The sequence below is a fragment of the Salvelinus fontinalis genome, chromosome 42 (genome assembly GCF_029448725.1).
Source record: "Salvelinus fontinalis isolate EN_2023a chromosome 42, ASM2944872v1, whole genome shotgun sequence".
Lineage (NCBI taxonomy): Eukaryota > Metazoa > Chordata > Actinopteri > Salmoniformes > Salmonidae > Salvelinus > Salvelinus fontinalis.
This window is the reverse complement of record NC_074706.1, coordinates 20,450,937-20,478,119: the sequence shown is the minus strand read 5'-3', so window position 1 is coordinate 20,478,119 and position 27,183 is coordinate 20,450,937. Positions and strand designations below refer to the sequence as shown.

Below are 27,183 nucleotides of genomic sequence, written 5' to 3'. Positions count from 1 at the left end.
TTAGACTTGATTTCAATCAGAATGACAGATCTATAACTCAAATTTCTATGTGAATTTGGTAAGGTCGCCAAAAAGTTACATTTTGCAGCTTTAAGTATTTTTTTTTCTAGTAGGGACAGTAATATTAGAACCTTAAAAAAATTATACCTAAGGAAAATGTTTTAATTTTCCTTTAAGGGAAATGTTTTAATTTTCCTTTAAAAAAAAATATGTTTAGCTTACATAATATAATTTAAAGTATGCATTAAGATGTCTGTAATATAATAAACATGGCAAAACAAATGCAGACATTAATAAATTCATTTCTGTAGCTTCCAAATTTTTTTTTACATGGGTGGGGGAGTGCCAAGATGGAGGCGTGGTTTCAAAACAGTGCCCCTTATGAGTCATCTAGTGTAATATATAAATCGCCACTCTCGATTCTCCTCCTGGAAGAGAGGTGATACAGAGGACACAGACATATACGAACACACAGATAATAAACACACTATCAACATGGAGAGTTTACCCATCCAGACTACATTTGAGTCCTATACTGAAAAAAGGCAGCTATGATAAGTCAAAAGTAATCAGTGGATCTTTTCTGCTGACAAATTAATCTTTGTCTTTAATGCAGGGTTTGATCTAAAGGTCAGAAGCTATCGAGTGGAATGGTTACTTTCTATATCATAGAATGGCATGGTTTTTCTGCTGGTGTATCCTGAGGTATCTCCTCTCGGAGAACCTCTTCCCACAGTGCGTACAGGCGAATGGCCTTTCTCCCGTGTGGACCTTCAAGTGCATCTTCAGGTTGCCTGCCAGGGCGAAGCGCATGTGACACTGGGTACAGCTGAAGGGTTTCTCCCCTGTGTGGACCCTCTGGTGCATCTTTAGGTTGTCCTGGCGGGAGAACCTCTTCTCACACTGGGTACAGCTGAAGGGTTTCTCCCCTGTGTGGACCCTCTGGTGCCTCTCCACCTTCTGGGGACAGCTGAAGCCTTTGTTACAGAACATGCAGAGGAATCTTTTCTCTTTACTACTGCCTGATGTGGCTCCTTCCCCCTGAGCCTGGGTTCTAGCCGTGTTGTTTGAGTTCAATACCTGATCGAAAAGGACGTCACCATGTGAATCGGAAGGTGGCATCGACGTGAACACTGGGTCACGACCCCTGAACGCATGTAAAGAGGAGTGGGTGGCGACATTTAGATTTGTCTCTAAGCTTCCCCTGTAATTTAAGAAATCTCTGCCCTGTGAGTGTCTTTCTCCTAGGTGACTATCTGCATTCCATGTGGGAGGAGCGTCGCCCTCCACTTTCACCTCATCTACCATTATAACCCCCCCTTTCTTATCTTGGCACCCTTCAGAGTATAACCTATTACTGTACCGATTCCAGTCACCTCTAGACAGATCAGTCTGTGTCTCTAAACCCAAGGGCATTTTGCCAGGATCTATTTCTGTAGCGTAAGAACAAGATGGATCATCACTGCCAGTGTCTAATGCGTCGCCCTCAACATCCCCACAGGAATTAACCGTCCTCTGGCTCTGGTGAAATACTGGTAAATATTCTGAGCCGGGAGCTGGAGGACAGGCCAGTGGCCCTAGTCTCTCTGGGTTTGATCTGTGGTCAGATCCTGTGTGTAAAAACCTGTGTGCTAAAGTTAAAGTCTCGGTGTCGGACTCTGACTTGAGGGCAGCATTCTGCATTCCACTGATGCTGTGTCGGGGCTGCGCTGGGGCGGAGTCCTCCGTGGCCACAGGGGGCGCTCCAGCTTGGATGTCTCTGCTGTGCCGTAGGTCTTCCTCTCCTTCAGACCTCTCCTGTTTGACCCCAGGACCTGTAGCCTCTGCATCTGCAGACTGACACATGAAGAGAGGAGGTTATTACGGGTACATGAGTTGAACAGGATAACAATGTCATAGGGAAGTCTCACAAGCTCCCCTATGGCAGATACATGAGGATGTACATAGCTGAGGACCCTTTCTGAAATAAACGGGCACATTACATTTACCAAGTAACACATTTTTTATGCAACACTATTACACTAACCTCTATCACGATAACATGCTGGGTTGAGGTTCCACTCCTCTCATCAACAATGATTGGTTGGTCATCTTTCCATGTGTTGTGCCCCGCTGGCTTGACAAAACTCCTGTGGCCTCCAGTGAGATGTCCTTCACCTGAGAGAGTGATTGGGAGGAAATAGGTGGTTAGGTTAGCTACTGTCAATGTTCAACACTATATTGTACAATATTGACATTGTCTACAATTGGCAAGAATGTAAGGTAACACCTCTAACTTCCTGATATACTATTTATTGCTTGATGTATTATGTTCCATGCATCATTGTTTTCATTGAGTAAATAATATGAAATGCAGTAAATCAATAATCTGGTTAGAATATGATATTGTGTCTTTGTGCAAGATAGCTATGTAATCAGGGGAATTATTGCATACTATCCTAAAACTGACCAGCTATTTATTATATATATTTTTATATTTATATGAATGGCGACAGGCCACCCAGTCTCGGCCTTCTGCAAAATGTACCTCTTGCCATTCCTCTGTATCGGTCAAGGATCTTGACACTACTGGGACGACTGGCGAGAACGCGCTCTCGCACTGTCCTCTCTGCGCGCTCCCGTGCCACCTTCAGTTCCAGTAGTTTCCTCCGCAATGTCATGTTTTCTTTCTGGCTTTGAGTTATTTCCAAACGAAACACTGCATAGTCGTCATCTACGAGTTTACATATCTCTGCCACGGCTGCATTCGCTAGCACCTCCATGATGGAGGCTATTTGAGTGTTAAAAACCATACAGTTAGCCATTGTTAGCTAACGGTAGCAGATAGCTAAGTAGCGTTACCTAAATAACATCTATCAACCAAGTACTGTCTCAAACGCGAATTAAAAACTACATATGGTAAGTATGTGATGCGTTGCAGTTAAATTAATCATATTTTAGGTTCCAGGGTGTTTATAAATAACAACAACAAAACGCTATCGTGGAAATTGTTCTTGTTGACTTCCGTGTACTTCTTTGTGTGAGTTTCCGCCAGAATATACAAGTATTGCTGCCTTTCACAGGTCGGAGTGTGAATTGCACATTGTCACACAAAAAGGGGAATAAGTCTCACCACCATCTAATCCAGGGATGGGACCTAAATGGTGTAACACTTTTCCCCCAGCTAACAAACATGACTCCAATAATCAACTAATTATGACCTTCAGTTAAGAATGCAATTATTTTAATCAGCTGTGTTTGCTAGGGATGGGGAAAAAGTGTGACACCACTCTGGTCCCCAAGGACTGGAGTTGCCCGTCCCTGATAACCCTACACATATACACCACTATACCTCAAAAACGCATCACCCCTATCCCACTACTTTAGCCCTACCAGATTCTACTCCAGGCCAACAGACCAGGAGCATGGAACCCTTTCACCCCCCTGTAGATCTCTTGCACCCACAAATGTGTCTGCTACTTCCATTACCACATGTATTTTCTGGGATTCACGCTTCATCAGTGCAGTACAATTAATATCCATTGCAATAAACACAAGAAATCCAACCTTACTAAAACTAATCCTCTCTGGATCCCTCTCTTATTCACAGGGGGGCTCCCAGTCCAATCACTCACCCTTAGGCTGTCCTATACTCTCTTCACTGCCTCAGAATAGGACACTTTCTACCCCTCTCGAACTCTGGCAATCTCAACCTGACTCTTTCAAAGGGCACTTTGGATCCCCAGCTGAATGGGCGCCCCCACAGTGGAGACTGCTTTCTTTATCCCAATGCTTTCTTTATCCCAACTTTACACTACCTCTGACTATGCCCTCCTGTACCTTTCCCACATCACGGGATCTCCTTTCTACATACTGCTGCAATATGTCCGAATCCTTAGCACATAAAGCACCGTAGTGGGTTCGGAACATAGGCCCACACAGTTTAGCAAATATAACCTAACCTGACCTTATCAGGTAGAAACCCTGTGTCAAAGCTCAACAAGACAGACCGTATTCTCAGTCTCGCCATTGCCACCAGGTCTACGTCTCACCAAACACCAGGAATATTATTTTTCATTATATCCACCTCTACACTCAATGCTACCCACCTGATCACTTCTTTGAGTGGCACCCTGCACCGAAGAACAAAGCACTACACATGTCAATCCCAGAGGCACGTGGCACAGTTTCCCCGCTGCCTCTGGGCAGAGGATGCTCAAAAAAGCTAAACAATTCCACTTCTCAAAACTTTGACAGATGTACAGTTCCCAGTTTGTCATTTACTCCGCTTGAAACAATGTACGGGTTGGCCCAAGAAATAGAATCCACCTCTCAGGGCGTTGGAAGTCTCTACCACACCTGTCACCTCAGGTACTTCATCCTGGTCTGGCTCACTTCCAAACACCATGTCACACCCTCGTTGGTGACTTGTTGTAACAGGAGACAGGATCTCACACTCAGTAGTTGATTTGTACTCTTTAACACCATTACTAGGTATATATTCAGAAGACGTAGGTTTGAGCCTGGCGCCTTTCTCCCCATTCTTCCACGTCTGCGTTATAAGTCAGAGAGAACTAGACACATCATAGAGATAGATAGAGGACTCATATTTGTATCTGTGCCATTATAGCTTCAGTGATAGCATGGACAGTGCCATTGAGACCATCTCCATTTTGAATTAGTACATTTTCTTATTCACGATTGGCTGATGACCCGGTTGGACATGACTCCAACAGGGTTACCAGGAAGTCCCAACATGTTGACTACATTAAAATGACCAAAAGCCCTCAATGGTGCATTGGCCTTTTGGTCACTAGATGTTTAAATCATTCTCTATGAGCCAAATCAAGACACCCCACTTCCATTTACACTGAGAAAGGATCTTATTGGTTGGGGTCATAGCTCAAAGGGTTTGGTTAACCCTCCTGTTGTGTTCGTTTCATGTTAATTAATTCTGTGTTCCCGGTCCAAAATGACCGCCCCATTATAGCTGATTACAAATCCATAATAATGCATATATTATTACCTAATGTTGTGTTAGATCTTTTTATCAACGTAAGTCCACAGAGATGAACTGATATCATTACGACAGATAAGATCTAACCCAGGCAAGAACTAAACCGTGTTTACCACAAATAATTTCGGGATTGATGGTGTCAAAAGCGGCACTAAGGTCTAGGAGCACGAGAACAGATGCAGAGCCTTGGTCTGACGCCATTAAAAGGTCATTTACCACCTTCACGAGTGCAGTCTCAGTACTATGATGGTGTCGAAAATTAGACTGGAGAGTTTTGTAAACATTATTTGTATGAGTCAATGTGCTACAGCTTTTTTTTGAGAGAGAGAGGAATGGGATATTTGATATAGGCTGATCATTTTTTACATTTTCGAGACAAGGTTTGGATTTTTCGGTTTAGGCTTTATTACTGCCACTTCCAGTGAGTTTGGTTCACATCTGGAGTATTAGGGAGCTGTTTATTATGTTAAACATAGGAGGGCCAAGCACAGGAAGTAGCTCTCTCAGTAGTTGGTTGGAATAGGGTCCAGTAGGCAGCTAGAAGGTTTAGAGGCCATGACTATTTTCGTTAATGTGTCGAGAGATACAGGATTAAAAAACTTGAGTGCCTTCATTGACTCTGTGTCCTGGTAGTTCTGGACAACTGAGTTTGAGAAATCTGTATATTTTTTGTATTTTTATGATCAAGAATTCATCACTGCTGAAGTGAAGGCCATCCTTTATTGGAGAATGCTGCTTTTTAGTTAGCTTTGCGACAGTATCAAAAATAAAATATGGATTGTTTTTATTATCCTCAATTAGGTTGGAAAAGTAGCAGTGAGGGCTCTACGATATTGCATGATACTATCTTTCCAAGTTAGAATGAAGACTTCCAGTTTGGTGGAGCCCCATTTCCGTTCCAATTTTCTGGAAGCTTGTTTCAGGGCTTGTGTATTTAGTGTATAGCAGGGATTTCTTGTGACAAATGTTTTTTGTTTTTAGAGGTGCGACTGCATCTAGGGTATTATTCAATGTTAAATCCTCGGTTAGGTGGTTAAGTGAATTTTGTACTCTGACATCCTTGAGTAGGTGGAGGGGGTCTGGAAGGGCATCTAGGAATCTTTGGGTTGTCCGAGAATTTATAGCACAATTTTTGATAATCCTTGGTTGTGGTCTGAGCAGTATCTGTTGCGATTGCAAACAATATGATTTTGGTCCGATAGTCCAGGATTATGGGGGAAAATATTTACATCCACCACTGGACTGAACAACCCCTGTACCTTTTTTAGATTAGGGCTAAGGTTAGCTTTAGGGGAATGGTTAGCTAACATGCTGAGTAGTTAAAGTAGCAAGTAGTTTCAAATTAGCAAAAATGCTAAATTTGTCCATGAAAACACGCAACCATTGGGTTGCTAGAAGTTTGCTTTATGCGCCCACCCATCCCCCTTGACCAACCACCCTCTTTTTGTTTTTGCTTTAAGTAACCTACTGTCATACCAAAAGTAACATATACTAATTTGATTGTCCCTGATTTATGTAGGTCAATGTAATGTAACCTAACGTAAAGTAACATATCATGCTAAATGGAGTGGCATGGATTTTAGTAAAACATAGTATGTTTTGCTCTGAGACCAGGCTGACTACGTTTGAGTCCTATACTGTAGTTACAGAATGACTTCATTGTTGTTAAACCCATCATGGTGGACATAAATATGGGTAAAAAAAATAAGTAATAATAAATCAAAATTCATCAGACAAACCTGACTAAACTATTTGTACAATAGGTGTTTGTGTAGGTATATTTAGTGAGTGTATATTAGCTGTAAAGCTTTCGGGTGTATGGAGAATAGGGTGAGATCAGATGTGATGTATACTAAAGAGAGTCTCTGAAAGTTTTTTGTGTTTATTAAACATTTATTTAAAAATAATAATAATAATCCACCATATGAAAACCGCACATACAAGTCTCAACAAAATAATCTGCATTAACTTGATGAACTGCATTAATTCTCATTAAAAGTGTCTTGGTAAAAAATAAAGTAGTTAAATTGATGTAATGAAATAGGCATTGGTGAACATTTATATCCTACACAGTACAAACACTATGTAATATACCTTTTAGACTTATATATGCATTATACTGTTTATATCACACAATGTCTGGATGCAATATTCTATTCAGGAATATTCAACACTGTCCCTATCGTTATTCCAAATGCATCTGTGGCTCTTTTCTGTTGACAGTAATGAAAATGAATCTTTTTTCTTGAGAGAAGATTAAGAAGCACCCCGATTGGCTCTATGGATCTGGTCCACCTGACCGAGCCTATCCAGAGCTTTGCTGCGAGGCTTGGGGATGGGCCTAGTGGGGGCTTCCACTGTAACAGTTAACCAATGAGCAGCATGAAATAGGGAGATAAAGATGAGAAAATAATCATGTTCTGTACACACAAATAAAAGGAACTCAGAGAAAGAGACACCCTCAAAGAGTACATGCATAGTTAGGTGGGCAAAAGGAGAGAACTACTAAATGTGAGGTAGAAATATTTAAGGGTTAGCTTGGAGGAAGAGAAGATCTAAGGCAACAAAAAAAAACACAAATAGGGAATGAGAGGTTAGAGGGCAGGACTAAAGCTAATGAGAGAAAGTGAAGGTTGGCAGCATGTCACCACACTAACACCAATTATGGGGAGACAATGTGCTATTGGGTGGCCCTAAGGAACTAGGGGGTTATAGTAGTGATTCCTGTACCGTGAGGAGGGAATGGTTACCTTTTATGTTATGAAGTATAATGGTTTTTCTGCTGGTGTATCCTGAGGTAGCTCCTCTCTGAGAACCTCAGAGAAGGCGAATGGCCTTTCTCATGTGTGGACCTTCAGGTGCCTCTTCAGATGGTGCTGGTGTGAGAACCTTTTCTCACACTGAGGGCAGCTGTAGGGTTTCTCCCCTGTGTGGACCCTCTGGTGTCTCTTCAGGGTGCCAGCCTCTGAGAAGCGCATGTGACACTGGGTACAGCTGAAGGGTTTCTCCCCTGTGTGGACCCTCTGGTGGATCTTCACATAGTTCGCCTCAGCAAAGCACTTCCCACATGTGGGGCAGGCGTATGGCTTGTCAGCGTCGGTCTTAATGTTTGGCCTCCCACGTTGTGACCCAATGACACCAGAGGAGGTAGAAGCAGGAGCCACCACCCTCATCTGGTTAGTCTTTGAGTTCCCTCCTTGACCTCTAGCCATTGTTTCGGTGTTGTTGGGATTGTGTGCTGTGTTATCGGCTAGGTACCTCTTGTGGTGAACGCCCATCCTGACCCTGTCTGTATTGGTGGGGTAACTATGAGGTAGTTGAGGAAGGCTAGACCCAGGTCCAGGCTTTCTTTGAACCCAATCATCAGGCGTTAGATGAGATCCTGAAGGAGAAGACAGATTTCCTGTTCGACTCCCACCAGGGGGGTTTCCCACCACTCTCTGTGAAGGCTGAAGCCCAGGGTGACCTGCTCTGTTCATCATGGATACTGTGGTGTTTGTATCATAGGAACAGGAGGGTCTATCTCTACCAGCCCCAGGCCCTGCTTCATCCCTGCATTGAGACTGTGAAGAGAAGGGTCTGGGCTGCAGACTGGAGCCCTGACTGGAGCCTCTGTCTCTCTGATGACCACCAGGACTGAGGTTGTTTAGTCCACCTGTCCACTGGTTGTGTTCTGTGTGGCGGTGGAGTCTCTGTCCCTCATGGTTCAGTCTTGGTTCTGACTCGAGAAGGAAGAGTGACGGCTCCTGATCCAGGGTCCTGATCTGGGGCCAGGGTTTGTGACCGGCCGCATCAGAGGTCCAGTCTCTCCCGCCAGCAACACCGGATATCAACAGTTCCTCATGGACTGCAGACTGTAAACACAAATTGGACAGAAAAACATAAAGGTTTATATAAGAAATGATTTGCTGTACACACAGAAACATGAATATTAATAACCACAGTCAAGCCATTCTCTAACATTGTGATTCAAGTACCCAACAATATGGATCCATTGGAGTTCATTATTTTTTTTAAAACCATATGTGTTGATTCAAGAATTAAGTATAACGTTTAGGTTCGACTGAGATAAGGGAAACTCAGTCCCTGTAATGATACAAAAATAACCAAGTCAGTCAGAACAGAGTCAATTTTGTATTTAATTTCAACAAGATGGTCATACACTCACATAACGTTAAGTATAGTACTTTTATTGCACAAAACGATACGTGACAAGAAGAATAACTTTCTCACTTTGGTAACACTACATTTGTCTGTAAATCTGGTACCCTCGCTTTGTTAAAATACATTTTTGAAAACTTTGGACAAGGTTAAACATTACATTACAAAGACCTTCAATACTTTGTGTCAAGTAAACATGAATTAAGGCAATATCCTCAACTCACTATTAAAAAACAGTATCATCCTAAAGGAACATATACTGAACAAAATTATAAACGCAACATGCAACAATTTAAAAGAGTTACAGTTCATATAAGAAAAGCAGTCAATGTAAATACATAAACTAGGCCCTACTCTATGGATTTCACATGACTGGGAATACAGAAATGCATCTGTTGGTCACGTATACAGATACCTTTAAAAAAAATGGTAGGGGCGTGGATCAGAAAACTAGTCAGTATGCAGTGTGACACATCTCCTTTACATAGAGTTGATCAGACTGTTGATTGTGGCCTGTGGAAGCTTGTCCCACTCCTCTTCAATGGCTGTGCAAAGTTGCTGGATATTGGCGGGAACTGTCACACGCAATCGCACACGTCGATCCAGAGCATCCCAAACATGCTCAATGGCTGACATGTCTGGTGAGTATGCAGGCCATGGAATAATTGGGAAATGTTCAGCTTCCAGGAATTGTGTACAGATCCTTGTGACATGGGGCAGTGCATTATCATGCTTAAACATGAGCGAGGTGATGGTGGCAGATGAATGGCAAGACAATGGGACTCAGGATCTCGTCACGGTATCTCTGTGCATTCAAATTTCCATTAATAAAATGCAATTGTGTTCGTTGTCCGTAGCTTATGCCTGCCTGTGCTGCAATCCTATTAGAAGATAACAGATACTTTTATTACAATGGTTAAGATGGATTTTCATTGTGTTCCATGGTGTTATTCGCCCGCTAGTGGAGCTTTCTGGTACTTAGAAAGACTGTACGTAAACAGGAAGTAGAGAATTCGTTCTGCACGCATAGAAGCAGCTAAAAACAACGCTACGATGCAGGTCTTTCAGTGTAGTTATTTATTGTCACGCTTCAGCCTCAGAAAATATTTGTTTGTAAATTTGATTCAAGCATATTGCTAGTGATGATAATCTTGTTATTGATAGAATTGCTTACTTATCAATGTTAGTTGGTTGCATTTACTCACACAAATTGCCTTGCCTTTCATGTATGCCGTCAGCTGTATTACTTTGCTCGTGCGTCATGTAAACGAATTGTAAAACATACAATACTGAAATTTTGTTACTGCTTCTAGTCTAATATGCTTTGTTATTGTACAGAGGTGGTTGCACATTATTACAGTAATGAAAGGAGTTAGCCAATTACCATAGGAGTAACAATTAGCTATATGGTTTGGCGTCATGCCAGATGCATGATACATTGGCACGTGCTTTGTATTTTCATGCAACTTTAACTTGAAAGGTATAATGTACAGCTACAATATGTCGATTTGAATTGAATACTAAAGTATATTATTTTCTGTATTTTGTAGTTTCACAACATAAACGTTTTCAATATATTAATTCAAGAAAAATCACGCCTTGGGAGTTTTATTGAAGACTTAGTTGTTAGCTATCTGTCTAGTTTTGCATGGGAACGCAATTCAAGGGCAGAATACTGCCCATACCATAACCCCACCATGGAGCACTCTGTTCACAATGTTGACATCAGCAAACCGCTCGCCCACACGACGCCATACACGTAGTCTACGGTTGTGAGGCAGGTTGGATGTAATGCCAAACTCCCTAAAACCATGTTGGAGGAGAAATTAACATTACATTCTCTGGCAACAGCTCTGGTGAACATTCCTGCAGTCAGCATGCCAATTGCAAGCATCTGTGGCATTGTGTTGTATGACCAAACTGCACATTTTAGAGTGCCCTTTTATTGTCCCTGTGTAACGATCGTGCTGTTTAATCAGCTTCTTGATATGCCACACCTCTAAGGTGGATGAATTATCTTGGCAAAGGAGAAATGCTCACTAACGGGGATGTAAACAAATTTGTGCACAAAATTGGAGAGAAATAAGCTTTTTGTGTGTATTGGAGATTATGGCAGCCCCCCGCACCTCTCTGATTCAGAAGGGTTGGGTTAAATGCGGAAGACACATTTCAGTTGAATGCATTCAGTTGTACAATGTGATACTTTCCCTTTCCATTACATATCATCTACTCTGTCTAATCAACTAATTCTTTCCTCAGTTTACCTTATCCAGTTACCTATACATCCAAAACCAACAGAATGAAATACAAACAATGTAGACCCTCTGGTGCCTCTACATTTTGATGAAACATAGTAAAGCTCCAAAATGTCCTGCCCTGGAAGCCTGTTTGAGACATAAGGAAGTGGATGGCGGCAAATGTTTTACATTTAAACTCGGACAAAGTTCTAGATCCTAAGAAACAAAGAGATCTGCTGTTTGATCTGACAATTAATCTGGATGGTTGTACAGTCGTCTAAAATAAAACTGAAGGATCTCGGAGTTGCTCTGGACCCTGATCTCTTTTGACAAACATATCAAGAATATTTCAAGGGCAAAAATGTTCCATCTTTGTAACATTGCAAAAATCTAAAACCTTTTGTCCAAAAATTATGCAGAAAAGCTAATCCATGTTTTATCACTTCTAGATTGGACTACTGCAATGCTCTACTCTCCGGCTACCCGGATAAAGCACTAAATAAACTTCAGTTAGTGCTAAATACAGTTGCTAGTATCTAGAACCAAACAATTTGATCATATTGCTCCAGTGCTAGCCTCTCTACACCGGCTTCTTGTTAAGGCTAGAACAGATTTCAAGTTTCTACTGCTAACCTACAAAGCATTATATGGACTTGCTCCTACAACTCTCACCGATTTGGTCCTGCCATACATACCTACACGTTTGCTACAGTCACAAGACGCAGACGTCCTTATTATCCCTAGAATTTCTAAGCAAATAGCTGGAGGCAGGGCTTTCTCCTATAGAGCTCAATTTTTATGGAATGGTCTGCTTATCCATGTGAGAGACGCGGACTCAGTCTCGACCTTTAAGTCCTTACTGAAGACTCATCTCTTCAGGAGGTCCTGTGATTGAGTAGTCTGTCCCAGGGGAGCGAAGGTGAATGGCAAGGCACTGGAGTGACGAACCACCCTTGCTCTCTCCACTGGGATTCTCTGCCTCTGACCCTATTACTTGAGTGGGTTGAGCCACTGACGTGATCTTTCTGTCCAGTTATGCGCCTCCTCTGCGGCGGAGGAGATCTTTATGGGCTATACTCAGCCTTTGAGTCAGGGTAGTAAGTTGGTGGTCTGTTGATATCCCTCTAGTGTTGTGCTTTGGCAAAGTCTTCAGGGTTTTACCCTGCCTGGTTGGCCCTGTCCGGTGGTACCGTTAGACAGGGCCGCAGTGTCCCCTAAGCGCCCCCCCCCCCCACCTTAGCCTCCAGTATCTATGCTGCAATAGTCTGTGCTGGGGGGCTAGGGTCAGTCTGTCTGGTGAAATTATCCTGTCTTATCTCTTGTCCTGTATGAAATATGGTCCCTCTAATTCTCCCTAACTCTCCCATGCCTCAGGACTACCTCGCCTGATGACTGCCCCCTTTCCCAGTCCACCTGGTCATGCTGCAGCTCCAGTTTCTGCTGTTTTGCCTGTGGCTATGGAACCCTGGCCTGTTCACCAGACGTGCTAACCTGTCCCGGACCTGCTGTTTTCGGCCCTCTCTCTCACTCTCCCCCGCACCTGCTGTCTCGACCTCTGAATGCTCGGCTATGAGAAAGCAAACTGACATTTTATCCTGAGGTGCTGACCTGTTGCACAACCACTGTGATTAATATTTGACCCTGCTGGTCAGAGAATCAGCTGTTCCGGACGACTGTGTGATCACGCTCTCCGTAGCCGACGTGAGTAAGACCTTTAAACAGGTCAACATACACAAGGCTGCGGGGCCAGACGGATTACCAGGACGTGTGCTCCGGGCATGTGCTGACCAACTGGCAGGTGTCTTCACTGACATTTTCACCATGTCCCTGATTGAGTCTGTAATACCAACATGTTTCAAGCAGACCACCATAGTCCCTGTGCCCAAGAACACCAAGGTAACCTGCCTAAATGACTACCGACCCGTAACACTCACGTCCGTAGCCATGAAGTGCTTTGAAAGGCTGGTAATGCCTCACATCAACACCATTATCCCAGAAACTCTATACCCACTCCAATTTGCATACTGCCCAAACAGATCCACAGATGATGCAGTCTCTATTGCACTCCACACTGCCCTTTCCCACCTGGACAAAAGGAACACGTATGTGAGAATGCTATTCATTGACTACAGCTCAGCGTTCAACACCATAGTACCCTCAAAGCTCATCACTAAGCTAAGGATCCTGGGACTAAACACCTCCCTCTGCAACTGGATCCTGGACTTCCTGACCGCCCCCAGGTGGTGAGGGTAGGTGGCAACACATCTACCACGCTGATCCTCAACACTGGAGCCCCCCAGGGGTGCGTGCTCAGTCCCCTCCTGTACTCTCTGTTCACCCACAACTGTATGGCCAGGCACGACTCCAACACCATCATTAAGTTTGCAGACGACGCAACAGTGGTAGGCCTGATCACCGACAACGACGAGACAGCCTATAGGGGGGAAGTCAGAGACCTGGCCGGGTGGTGCCAGAATAACAACCTATCCCTCATCGTAACCAAGATTAAGGAGATGATTGTGGACTACAGGAAAAGGAGGATCGAGTACACCCCCATTCTCATCGACGGGGCTGTAGTGGAGCAGGTTGAGAGCTTCAAGTTCCTTGGTGTCCACATCACCAACAAACTAGAAAGGTCCAAACACACCAAGACAGTCGTGAAGGGGGCACGACAAAGCCTATTCCCCCTCAGGAAACTAAAAAGATTTGGCATGGGTCCTGAGATTCTCAAAAGGTTCTACAGCTGCAACATCAAGAGCATCCTGACTGGTTGCGTCACTGCCTGGTATGGCAATTGCTCGGCCTCCGACCGCAAGGCACTACAGAGGGTAGTGCGTACAGCCCAGTACATCACTGGGGCTAAGCTGCCTGCCATCCAGGACCGCTACATCAGGCGGTGTCAGAAGAAGGCCCTAAAAATTGTCAAAAACCCCTGCCACCCCAGTCATAGACTGTTCTCTCTACTACTTCCGGCAAGCAGTACCGGAATGACAAGTCTAGGACAAAAAAGCTTCTCAACAGTTTTTACCCCCAAGCCATAAGACTTCTGAACAGGTAATCAAATGGCTACCCGGACTATTTGCATTGTGTGCCCCACCCAACCCCTTTTTTACGCTGTTGCTACTCTCTGTTTATCATATATGCACAGTCACTTTAACTATACATTCATGTACATATGTACATACTACCCCAATTGGCCCGACCAACCAGTGCTCCCGCACATTGACTAACCGGGCTATCTGCATTGTGTCCCGCCACCCGCCAACCCCTCTTTACGCTACTGCTACTCTCTGTTCATCATATATGCATAGTCACTTTAACCATATCTACATGTACATAATACCTCAATCAGCCTGACTAACCCGTGTCTGTATGTAGCCTCGCTACTTTTATAGCCTCGCTGTTGTATATAGCCTCGCTACTGTTTTTCACTGTCTTTTTATTGTTGTTTTTATTTCTTTACTTACCTATTGTTCACCTAATACCTTTTTTGCACTATTGGTTAGAGCCTGTAAGTAAGCATTTCACTGTAAGGTCTACACCTGTTGTATTTGGCGCACGTGACACAAACTTTGATTTGATTTGAATGTTTGAACATGAAGAATGATCTGGCCTTAATGGCCGTGTACTCTTATAATCTCCACCTGGCACAGCCTGAAGAGGACTGCCCACTCCTCAGACCCTGGTTCCTCTCTCGGTTTCTTCCTAAGTTCCTGGCTTTTATTTAATCATTTTTTATTTAATCTTTATTTAACTAAGCGAGTCGGTTAAGAACAAATTCTTATTTACAATGACGGCCTACCAAAACGCAAAAGGCCTCCTGCGGGATTAAAAATAAATACAATATAAATATAGGACAAAACACACATCACAACAAGAGAAACAACACTACATAAAGAGAGACCTAACAACACCATAGCAAGGCAGCAACACATGACAACACAGTGTGGTAGAAAGACACCAAAACAACATGGTAGCAACACAACATGGTAGCAGCACAAAACATGGTACAAACATTATTGGGCACAGACAACAGCACAAAGGGCACGAAGGTAAAGACAACAATACACCACACAAAGCAGCCACAACTGTCAGTAAGAGTGTCCATGATTGAGTCTTTGAATGAAGACTTTCCCGATTGAGTGTTTGTTGCAGCTCGTTCTAGACGCTAGCTGCAGCGAACTGAAAAGAGGAGTGACCCAGGGATGTGTGTGCTTTGGGGACCTTTAACAGAATGTGACTGTCAGAACGGGTGTTGTATGTGGAGGATGAGGGCTGCAGTAGATATCTCAAATAAGGGGGAGTGAGGCCTAAGAGGGTTTTATAAATAAGCACCAACCAGTGGGTCTTGCGACAGGTAAACAGAGATGACTAGTTTACAGAGGAGTATAGAGTGCAGTGATGTGTCCTATAAGGAGCATTAGTGGCAAATCTGATGGCCGAATGGTAAAGAACATCTAGCCGCTCGAGAGCACCCTTAGCTGCCGATCTATAAATTACGTCTCCGTAATCTAGCATGGGTAGGATGGTCATCTGAATCAGGGTTAGTTTGGCAGCTGGGGTGAAAGAGGAGCGATTACGATAAAGGAAACCAAGTCTATATTTAATTTTAGCCTGCAGCTTTGATATGTGCTGAGAGGAGGACAGTGCATCGTCTAGCCATACTTGCAAGTACTTGTATGAGGTGACTACCTCAAGCTCTAAACCCTGGGGTTTTAGGCTGGGTTTCTGTATAAGTACTTAGTGACATCTGCTGATGTAAAAAGGGTTTCATAAATACATTTGATTTGATTCTCACACTGGGGGCAGCTGTAGGATTTCTCCCCTGTGTGGACCTTCTGGTGCCTCTTCAGGCTGGATGAGTGGGAGGAACTGGCCCGGCACAGGTGGCAGCTGAACGGGTTCTCCTCTGTGTGTATCTCCTGTTCTGTCTCAACTACTAATTTGTCAATGGGCTTGAGTAGCTATTTATTGTTGAGGCACTGGCAATGGCTGAGGAGAGTGTGAGGAGGATGAAGGCCAGGGAGTGTCTGTGTTGTCGCAGGGTTCATGTTCCAGTTGATAGATCCTATAGAAGGCAGGCTGAAGGCAGCACCTGTTAGGGGGTTAACCTGAGGCCCCATCAGTCTCTCTGAATCACAACTATAGGAGCAGGACGGAGCATCGTTAGCAGAGTCTGTTTCTGTTCTCTCCTACCTCATACCAACACCACCTCGTCCATGCAGATCAAATCTACGCCTCGCCCTGGTCTCAGCCAGTCTGTTGTCATGGAGACTAAGTGTGGATGTTGTTTTGTGTTCCATTGTCTGTTTCTGGTTGTGGTTAACAGTGTTGTTCCCCAGCCCAGAGTTGAGGACGCTGTCCCATCCACTGACCTCCACTATGTCACCTCTGGTCCTGGCCTGCTTAATGTTGTCGTCCCCGGGGCCCTTGGCTGCACCCGTCTGAGTCTGGGAGTCCAAGATGGCCACCCAGTCTCCTCTGTTACCCTCCAGCCAACCACCTGCAGGAAGAGGTTACAAAATAGACTTTACAAACATGGAAGAGAACTCTACATATGGATTTTCTTTCGTCAATTATCTGGTCAAGTTCATACATTATAATGTGTGTTTTTGTATGTAAACACAAGTTGTATTGATTTCATGTGAATGAAGAAAGAATATTATCCTTGTGCATCACTATTCCCATTGAAGATCTATTACTGTATGTAGGCTGTATGTATTTCTCCCTTACCTTGCTCCCCCATCTTTAGTCCACTCAGCAGATCAATGCTCTCTGGTTCGTCTTCTATTGTCTCCTCTTTGACCAGCAGCAGATCAGGCTTCCCATCCCCCATGTCTACTGACTGTAAGAGATACAGAGTGAGAGGATGTTGGATCAAGACATCTGATATGAGCACCCTGCTATGGAGCATCTTCTGATTGGCCAATGAGGGATTGCTATGAGAACTACAGTATGCAAACATATTAGTTAATTTGATAACTTGACACTCTTTAATAGTTTTATAATTCAAAAGCATGGTCAAGACCTGGACCCGTATCCACAAAGAGTCTCAGAGTAGGAGTGCAGATCTAGGATCTTTACATATGTTATTCATACTGTCTACATGGTCTCATTATGATCTAAAAGGCTAAACTGACCCTAGATCAGCACTCCTACTATGAGAGGCTTTGTGGATACAGGCCCTGAGCTAATACCATTCAGACAGTAGTTCAGTGGACTCACCTCAGTGAGACTGTGTGTGGTCCTGTGCTGCTCAGCTGGTTCCTCTGTGGGTTCAGGAGGAGGTCTAGTCTGGTTGTCCTCCATGACCATGGTCCCCTCAGGGTTCCCCAGACCCTCCTCCTTTACCAGCAGCACCTCTGGACCCTCCTCCTCCTGGAAGAGACAGGTGATACAGATTACACAGACGTACACTCCCTCAGGTACGTACACACAGATAAAACACACTTTCAACATGGAGTGTTTACCCATCCCCACTACGTTTGAGTCCTATACTGTAGTTACAGAATGACTTCATTGTTGTTAAACCCATCATGGTGGACATAAATATGATGTTGTGGGTAAAAAGTCAGCAATGATAAGTCAAGTAATCATCAGACAAACCTGACTAGTGTATGGGTATTTGTAGGTATATTTGGTGAGTGTTCACTGAGTGTACAAACAATTAGGAACACCTTCCAAATATACAATTCATCGGGGCATGGACTCTAACAGGTGTCGAAAGCGTTCCACAGGGTTGCTGGCCCATGTTGACACTAATGCTTCCCAAACTTGTGTCAAGTTGGCTGGATGTCCTTTTGGGTGGTGGACCATTCTTGATACACGCGTGAAAAATCAAGCAGCGTTGCAGTTCTTGACACACTCAAACCGGGTGCACCTGGCACCTACTACCAAACCCCATTCAAAGGCACTTCAATATTTTGTCTTGCCCATCCACACATACACAATCCATGTCTCAATTGTCTCAATGCTTAAAAATCATTTTAAACCTGTCTCCTCCCCTTCATTTACACCGATTGAAGTGGATTTAATAGATGACATCAATAAGGGATCATAGCGTTTACCTGCATTCACCTGGTCAGTCTATGTCATGGAAATAGCAGGTTTTCCTAATGGTTTGTGCACTCAGTGTATATTAGTTATAAAGCACTGTTGTGTGTAAGTAGAATAGGGTGAGATCAGATGTGATGCTAAAGCGAGTCTCAATCAAAATCTTAGAATGAAAAGTCCCACTTTATGTCCATTGAACAAGTTTTAAATACACCACATGAAAACCACACATACTTGTCATGTCTCAACAAAAATATCTGCCTGAACTGCATTCATTTCCTCATTAAAAAATTGTCTTTGGAAAATTTGCGAACATCAGATGCACAGTACAAACACAATATGAAACAGACTTTTAGGCTTTACGTGCCTTATACACTGAGTGTATACCAAACATTATGAACACCTGCTCTTTCCATGACATAAACTGACCAGGTGAATGCATGTGAACGCTATGATTCCATATTGATGTCACTTGTTAAATCCACTTCAATCACTATAGATGAAGTGGAGGAGACAGGGTAAAGAAGGATTTTGGTAACACTTCACTTGACACCCAGTGTCATAACACATTATTTAGACCAGTCCGACGGACGAATCTGGGTTTGGCGGATGCCAGGAGAACGCTACCTGCCCGAATGCATAGTGCCAACTGTAATGTTTGGTGGAGGAGGAATAATGGTCTGGGGCTGTTTTTCAAGGTTCGGGCCCCGTAGTTCCAGTGAAGGGAAATCTTAACGCTACAGCATACAATGACATTCTAGACGATTCTGTGCTTCCAACTTTGTGGCAACAGTTTGGGGAAGGCCTTTTCCTGTTTCAGCATGACAATGCCCCCGTGCACTAAGCGAGGTCCATACAGAAATGTACCAGTTCCAGTCCCCTCTAGACAGATCAGTCTGTCTCTCTAAACCCAAGGATATGCTTCCAGGGACCATCTCTGTAGCGTAAGAACAAAACAGATCATCACCGCCAGTGTCTAACGCATCACCATCTCCACGGGAATAAACCGTTCTCTGGCTCTGGTGAATTACCGGTAAGTAGTAGAAACCAGGATCAGGAGGTCAGACTGGTGGCCCTAATCTCTCTGGATCTGATCTGTGTTCAGATCGTGTGTGTAAGAGCCTGTGTGTTACAGTTAAAGTCTTTGTGTCGAACAGCGTTCGACTGACCTCAGTGATGCTGCGACGGTTCCTGGCCTGGAGTGCAGCGGCGGTGGATAGGTCCTCCGTGGCTACAGGGGGCGCCACTCCAGACGCTGCTCTAGTCTGGATGTCTCCGCTGTGCCGTGGGTCCTCCTCTCCTTCAGACCTCTCCAGTTTGACTCCAGGACCTGCAGCCTCTGCATCTGCAGACTGACAAGAATAGGGGAGGTTTTTAGCAGTACATGAGTTGAATTGGATATCAATGTCATAGGGAAGTCTCACAAGCTCCCCTATGGCAGATAAATAAGGATGTACATGTAAGACAGTGAATAGCTGAGGGGAGCCTTTCAGAAATAAATGGGTACATTTGATTTACCAAGTAACACATTTTTTATTCAACAATGGTTACACTAACCTCTATCACGATAATGTTCTCGGTTGAGGTTCCACTCCCCTCATCAACAGTGATTGGTTGGTCATCTCTACATGTATTGTGTCCCGCTGGCTTCACAAAGCTCCTGTGGCCTCCAGTGAGATGTCCTTCACCTGAGAGTGATTGGGAGAAAAGAGGTTAGCTAATGTTCAACACTATATTGTACACTATTGACCGTTTTGACACTGTCTAGAATTGGCAAGGATGTAAGGTAATGCTTCTCATAACTTATTGATATACTATTTATTGATAAATGTATTATGTTCCAGGCATCACATTGTTTTCATTGAGTAAATAATAGTAAATGCAGTAAATCAAGAATCTGGTTAGAATATGATATTGTGTCTGTGCGCAAGATAGTTAAGTAATCAGGGGAATTATTGCATACTATCCAAAAACTGATCAAGATAGGTGGGGTTGACACATCTAAAGCCACACAAGCGCAGAGGGGAAGGGGGCGACAGGTCCCGCAGTCTCCTGCTACATGTACCTCTTGCCATCACTCTGTATCGGTCGAGGATCTTGACAGTTCTGGGCCGACTTGCGAGGATGCGCTCTTGCATTGTCCTCTCTGTGCGCTCCCGTGCCACCTTCAGTTCCAGTAGCTGTAGTTTCCTCTGCAATGTCCTGTTTTCTTTCTGGCTTTGAGTTATTTCCAAACGAAACACTGCATAGTCGTTGTCTACGAGTTTACAGATATCTGCCACGGCTGCATTCGCTAGCACCTCCATGATGGAGGCTATTTGAGTGTGAAAAACCATACAGTTATCCATTGTTGGCTAACGATAACAGTTAACAGCTAGCTAGCGTTACCTAGATAACATCTATCAACCAAGTCCTGTTTCCAACGCGAATTAAAGATTACCTGGGGTATGCGATGCTGTGAATTTAAATTGATCATATTTTGAGTTCCAGGGTGTTAGTTAATAAACGTCAAAATAATAACAACAAAAAGGCTTTTCAGTTCTGTTTTCTTTTTCTTCTTTTAAGTTTTATTGGCGAATCGCAACCAACTGCCATGTGCATACCCCGCCACCTACTGTACTGGAGTGTGAGGACCGTTACGACATATCTATTCCACTATACTATCTTAACTAACCCTGAATTTATAATAAAATAAATCCTTACAAACCTTCCTACTTCCATCACCCCCACCCAAAATGGGACTGCAGTGGAGAAGGTGAAACGCTTCAAGTTCCTCGGCGTACACATCACCGACAATCTGAAATGGTCCACCCACACAGACAGTGTGGTGAAGAAACCTCAGAAGGCTGAAAAAATGTGGCTTGGCCCCTAAGACCCTCACAAACTTTTACAGATGCCCAATTGAGAGCATGCTGTCGGGCTGTATCACCGTCTGGTATGGCAAATGCGTCGCCCACAACCACAGGGCTCTCCAGAGGGTGATGCGGTCTGCCCAACGCACCACTGGGGGCACACTGCCTGCCCTCCAGGACAATAACAGCAGCACCCAATGTCACAGGAAGGGCAAAAAGATCCTCAAGGATATCAACCACCCGAGCCACGGCCCCCCACTACCATCCAGAAGGCGAGGTTAGTACAGGTGCATCAAAGCTGGGACAGAGAGACTGAAAGAAGCAGTTTATCTCAAGGCCATCACTATTAAATAGCCACCACTAACTGGCTACCCCCTCGGTTACTCAACCTTGTACCTTAGAGGCTGCTGCACATATATATATATATATATATATATATTTTATATATATATATATATATATATGGAATCACTGGTCACTTTAATAATGTTTACATTCAGATTTACTCATTTCATATGTATATACTGTATTCTATCGACACTGGTCATCCTAATATTTATATATTTCTTAATTCCATTCTTTTACTTTTAGATTTGTGTATTGTTGTGAATTGTTAGATACTGTTTGAGTTTGGAACACAAGCATTTCGCTACACCCGCACTAACATCCGCTAAATATGTGTATGTGACCAATAAAATGTGATTAACCCTGTCAAACACCTCTCCTTTTCTACATCATACATTTCACAAAATAATAATCCATGTTCAACCGTTTCCTCTTCCATGTTTCCCCATCAATTCCGCCCTAATCTCACCCTAAACAACATAACCGCCTCCCTTCTGTTCCCATCATATGACACTATCTCCAGTACAGATTTTCCCTTCTGTTTACTTCTTCAAGTTGGGCTACACCAAAAAGGTGTATTGCTGCCACCTACTGTGTGTGGTGAAAACTGTGAGACTTTAAATGGATGGTTGCACTTCAAGCAGCAACTTTCTCAAAAACACTTCCAACAAAGTTTGGTGGTGTATAAATTGACTTTATATTTTAAAGGTAGATTCAGCGAGATGATGTTGCCACAAGCAGCACCACAGATATCAGTTGACGACCGTCGATGAGTTAAGTCAGGGGAGGTGTATCTGCGAACTAATGTGTTTTTCCAACAGCAAGGCTCTGATCAACATGGCAGCAATGCCATTGTTTATGAAAGGTTTTCTTTATAATGTCGAAATAAACATCTGTTCTAATCCCCATATCACACACTCACAAACTGAAATCATAACATGATGTGTGTACACCAGGGTTGGGCTCAATTTCAATTGCAGTCAGTCAATTCAGGAAGGGATTTGAATTTAAAATATATATACACTGCTCAAAAAAATAAAGGGAACACATCACACATCCTAGATCTGAATGAATGAAATATTCTTATTAAGTACTTTTTTCTTTACATAGTTGAATGTGCTGACAACAAAATCACACACAAATTATCAATGGAAATCAAATTTATCACCCCATGGAGGTCTGGATTTGGAGTCACACTCAAAATTAAAGTGGAAAACCACACTACAGGCTGATCCAACTTTGATGTAATGTCCTTAAAATAAGTAAAAATGAGGCTCAGTAGTGTGTGTGGCCTCCACGTGCCTGTATGACCTCCCTACAACACCTGGGCATAATCCTGATGAGGTGGCGGATGGTCTCCTGAGGGATCTCCTCCCAGACCTGGACTAAAGCATCCGCCAACTCCTGGACAGTCTGTGGTGCAACGTGGCGTTGGTGGATGGAGCGAGACATGTCCCAGATGTGCTCAATTGGATTCAGGTCTGGGGAACGGGCGGGCCAGTCCATAGCATCAATGCCTTCCTCTTGCAGGAACTGCTGACACACTCCAGCCACATGAGGTCTAGCATTGTCTTGCATTAGGAGGAACCCAGGGCCAACCGCACCAGCATATGGTCTCACAAGGGGTCTGAGGATCTCATCTCGGTACCTAATGGCAGTCAGGCTACCTCTGGCGAGCCCATGTATGGCTGTGCGGTCCCCCCAAAGAAATGCCACCCCACACCATGACTGACCCACCGCCAAACCGGTCATGCTGGAGGATGTTGCAGGCAGCAGAACGTTCTCCACGGCGTCTCCAGACTGTCACATCTGTCACATGTGCTCAGTGTGAACCTGCTTGCATCTGTGAAGAGCACAGGGCGCCAGTGGCAAATTTGCCAATCTTGGTGTTCTCTGGCAAATGCCAAACGTCCTGCACGGTGCTGGGCTGTAAGCACAACCCCCACCTGTGGACGTTGGGCCCTCATACCACCCTCATGGAGTCTGTTTCTGACCGTTTGAGCAGACACATGCACATTTGTGGCCTGCTGGAGGTCATTTTGCAGGACTCTGGTAGTGCACCTCCTGGCACAAAGGCGGAGGTAGCGGTCCTGCTGCTGGGTTGTTGCCCTCCTACGGCCTCCTCCACGTCTCCTGATGTACTGGCCTGTCTCCTGGTAGCGCCTCCATGCTCTGGACACTACGCTGACAGACACAGCAAACCTTTTTGCCACAGCTCGCATTGATGTGCCATCCTGGATGAACTGCACTACCTGAGCCACTTGTGTGGGTTGTAGACTCCGTCTCATGCTACCACTAGAGTGAAAGCACCGCCAGCATTCAAAAGTGACCAAAACATCAGCCAGGAAGCATAGGAACTGAGAAGTGGTCTGTGGTCACCACCTGCAGAACCACTCCTTTATTGGGGGTGTCTTGCTAATTGCCTACAATTTCCATCTGTTGTCTATTCCATTTGCACAACAGCATGTGAAATTTATTGTCAATCAGTGTTGCTTCCTAAGTGGACAGTTTGATTTCACAGAAGTGTGATTGACTTGGAGTTACATTGTGTTGTTTAAGTGTTTCCTTTATTTTTTTGAGCAGTGTATATTTTTTTATTACTTTTGACATAAATCGCTTCTCCTTTTCAGTTTATTGAGAAGTAATGGAAAATAGATGCTGTCTTTTCAATCATAGAATTGGAATTTCAGGTTACTTCCTGAAATGACTGCCTTCAATTCAAATTGAGCCCAACCCAGGTGTACATTGTACAATCACTTAGTGACAGAGAGCCTCAAATATCACATTTATTTGTAAATATCCAGGGGAAATGTATTCCTGTTTCAGTCATGGCTTTGGTCACGTTCTCGTGGGTCAAACAAAAACACCCTAATGATTGGTTGAACCAAAACAGCTGAGAAGTTTAGCTACGCGCTTGTGGAAATTGACCAGCTACTACTTTTTTCTGCATGGACTGCAGACTGTAAACACAAATTGAACAGAATAGCATAAAGGTTTATATGAAAAACTCTTTGCTGTACACATAGAAACATGACATAATATTATAAATGTCAACCATAGTCAAGCCCATCTCTAATACAAATTCAAGCACCTAACAATATGGAGCCATTGGGGTTTATTACTATATAAAATCCATGTGTTGATTCAAGAAAATTGGTTCGACTGAGATGAGGGAAACTCAGTCCCTGCAATGACTAGTCTGGATCAAGGGAAAGATGAACGGAGCAATGTACAAAGAGATCCTTGATGAAAACCTGCTCCAGAGAGCTCAGGACCTCAGATTAGGGCAAAGGTTCACCTTCCAACAGGACAACAACCCTAAGCATACAGCCAAGACAACGCAGGAGTGGCTTTGGGTCAAGTCTCTGAATGTTCTTGAGTGGCCCAGCCAGAGCCCTAACTTGAACCCGCTCGAACATCTCTGGAGTGACCTAAAAATAGCTGTGCACCGACGCTCCCCATCCAACTTGACAGAGTTTGAGAGGAGGATCTGCAGAGAAGAATGGGAGAAACTCCCCAAATACAGGTGTGCCAAGCTTGTAGCGTCATACCCAAGAAAACTTGAGGCTGTAATCACTGCCAAATGTGTTCAACAAAGTACTGAGTAAAGGGTTTGAATTCGTATGTAAATGTGATATTTCAGTTTTTTATTTGTAATACATTTGCAAACATTTCTAAAAACCTGTTTTCACTTTGTCATTATGGGGTATTGTGTGTAGATTGATGAGGGGAAAAAACAATATAATCCACTTTAGAATAAGGCTGTAAGGCATGGGTGTCAAACTCTGGCCCGCGGGCCAAATTTGGCCTGCGGGGTAATTATATTTGGCCCGCGAGACAATACCAAATTACTACTAGAGCTGGCCCAACGGTATTATACAGCGCATTCACCGCTAATACTACGAATCACATAATGCTCTGTTGTTGTTTTCGCGCGCCAATCAGGACAGGACCCAGAAACGCCCTCTCCTCTGTGACAGAAGTCATAGCAACATAGACGCTACAACTGTCAGCGCGCTACCCTTCCCAAAAATCGCGCTTTCTGGAGCTTTCTGGACAAGTGGGAGGCAGAATATCTGTTTACATATGTAAAAGACAAACCTGTTTGTCTTGTTTGTGGAGTCAACGTGGCTGTAAGTAAGGAGTACAACATTAGACGACACTATGAAACGAAACACCATGACAAATACAAGGACCTGGACATGACTCAAAGGAGCCAGAAAGTAGAGGAGATGAAAAGAAGTTTGGTTTCACAACAGAATATGTTCAAAAAAGCCACATCACAAAGTGAGGCTGCTGTAAAGTCTAGTTATATAGTGGCAGCAGAGATCGCAAAATCAGCCCGGCCCTTTAATGAGGGAGAGTTCGTGAAAAAGTGCATGATGAACGTTTGTGACATCGTATGCCCAGAGAAAAAGTAAGCATTTTCAAACGTGAGCCTGAGCAGGAACACAGTAGATTTCTTCAGCTCAGAGCCTGAGCCCAGACATTGATGAACTAGCAACTAGCAAGAAGAGATGCCAGGTATCTGGCTTGGGCACATCAGATTAGATCAGTGTGCAATAACTAACGTTTTCTTTGTGCACTTTTTCTTGCTACAAGGCATGGGCTTGAATGGTTGATTGATTTATTATCATTTTATTTGTAAAATGATTAGCCAGTGGAAAAAGTTTATTTTGGTATTTAAATCAGAAGGCTGCAAATAGAAAAGAGGCATAAGATTTTTATTTAAATTTTATTTATTTAATAAATGAATGCCATTGATGTGTTTTTTCATTTAAAATTCGATTTTGCATGTCTCCACTATTAAATTATATATTGTATGGTAATAAGCGATGCTTGTTCCATATTCAATGTTAAAGCAAAACTTGTTTGGGTCCATATTAAAAGGTTCATTTGTTCAATGTTGGCCCGCGACTTTGTTCAGGTTTTACATTTTGGCCCACTGGGTATTTGAGTTTGACACCTTACAGTGTAAGGTAACAAAATTTGGAAAAAGTCAAGGGGTCTGAATGCACTTTATATGCAAACGTATGTGGACACCCTTTCAAATTAGTGGATTCGGCTTTTTCAGCCACACCCGTTGCTTTCAGGTGTATACAATCGAGCATACAGCCATGCAATTTCCATAGACAAACATCCTTTCCGAATGCACTGTATGACACCTTCAAATGGGGGACTAGATACATAAAGTGATTCATTTCTAAACGGTAAAACAGATGTATAAAAATACCCTCAAATAAAAGGTGTCATTCTGTATTGTCGCCTAATGAAACATTGATCTGAATTCCAAAATGCTGGAGTATAGAACCAAATTAAAAGTTTTAGCTTCACTGTCCAAATAAATATGTGAGTGTACATCAGTATAAATACATCCAACTTTGAGTGTGTGGCTGAGTAAGTCAATTATTGAGTGACAATGTTTGCAACAGCCATGGGAGATTTATAACAATAATACACATAAAAGACATGATGAAAGTTGATAGAGGGGAGGATGACAAAATATCTGATCAAGGGCAACTCCTACCTACTACCCAGT

The 27,183-nt window shown here is 43.5% G+C and overlaps 2 protein-coding genes across 3 annotated transcripts; both read right to left on the bottom strand.

The window, feature by feature from the left end:
* Window positions 1–6: 6 nt before the first annotated feature.
* LOC129840991 (oocyte zinc finger protein XlCOF29-like) lies at window positions 7–3,018 on the bottom strand. The gene is made up of 3 exons (XM_055909075.1): window positions 2,528–3,018; window positions 2,027–2,157; window positions 7–1,836 (listed from the first exon to the last, which is right to left on the bottom strand). The coding sequence occupies exons 1-3, from the start codon at window positions 2,802–2,804 to the stop codon at window positions 667–669; spliced, it is 1,578 nt and encodes a 525-aa protein (XP_055765050.1). The 5' UTR covers window positions 2,805–3,018; the 3' UTR covers window positions 7–666.
* A 3,875-nt stretch (window positions 3,019–6,893) lies between these two features.
* LOC129840983 (uncharacterized) lies at window positions 6,894–21,060 on the bottom strand. 2 transcript variants are annotated; one of them, XR_008757263.1, is made up of 8 exons: window positions 20,513–21,060; window positions 20,005–20,135; window positions 19,617–19,799; window positions 17,620–17,772; window positions 17,128–17,239; window positions 16,770–16,897; window positions 7,747–8,850; window positions 6,894–7,353 (listed from the first exon to the last, which is right to left on the bottom strand). XR_008757263.1 is itself a non-coding variant. In XM_055909061.1 (7 exons), the coding sequence occupies exons 1-7, from the start codon at window positions 20,793–20,795 to the stop codon at window positions 7,837–7,839; spliced, it is 2,004 nt and encodes a 667-aa protein (XP_055765036.1). In that variant the 5' UTR covers window positions 20,796–21,060; the 3' UTR covers window positions 6,895–7,836. The 2 variants fall into 2 exon arrangements, 1 of the variants encoding a protein (XP_055765036.1); XM_055909061.1 differs by having other exon boundaries at window positions 6,895–8,850.
* Between the last annotated feature and the right edge of the window lie 6,123 nt (window positions 21,061–27,183).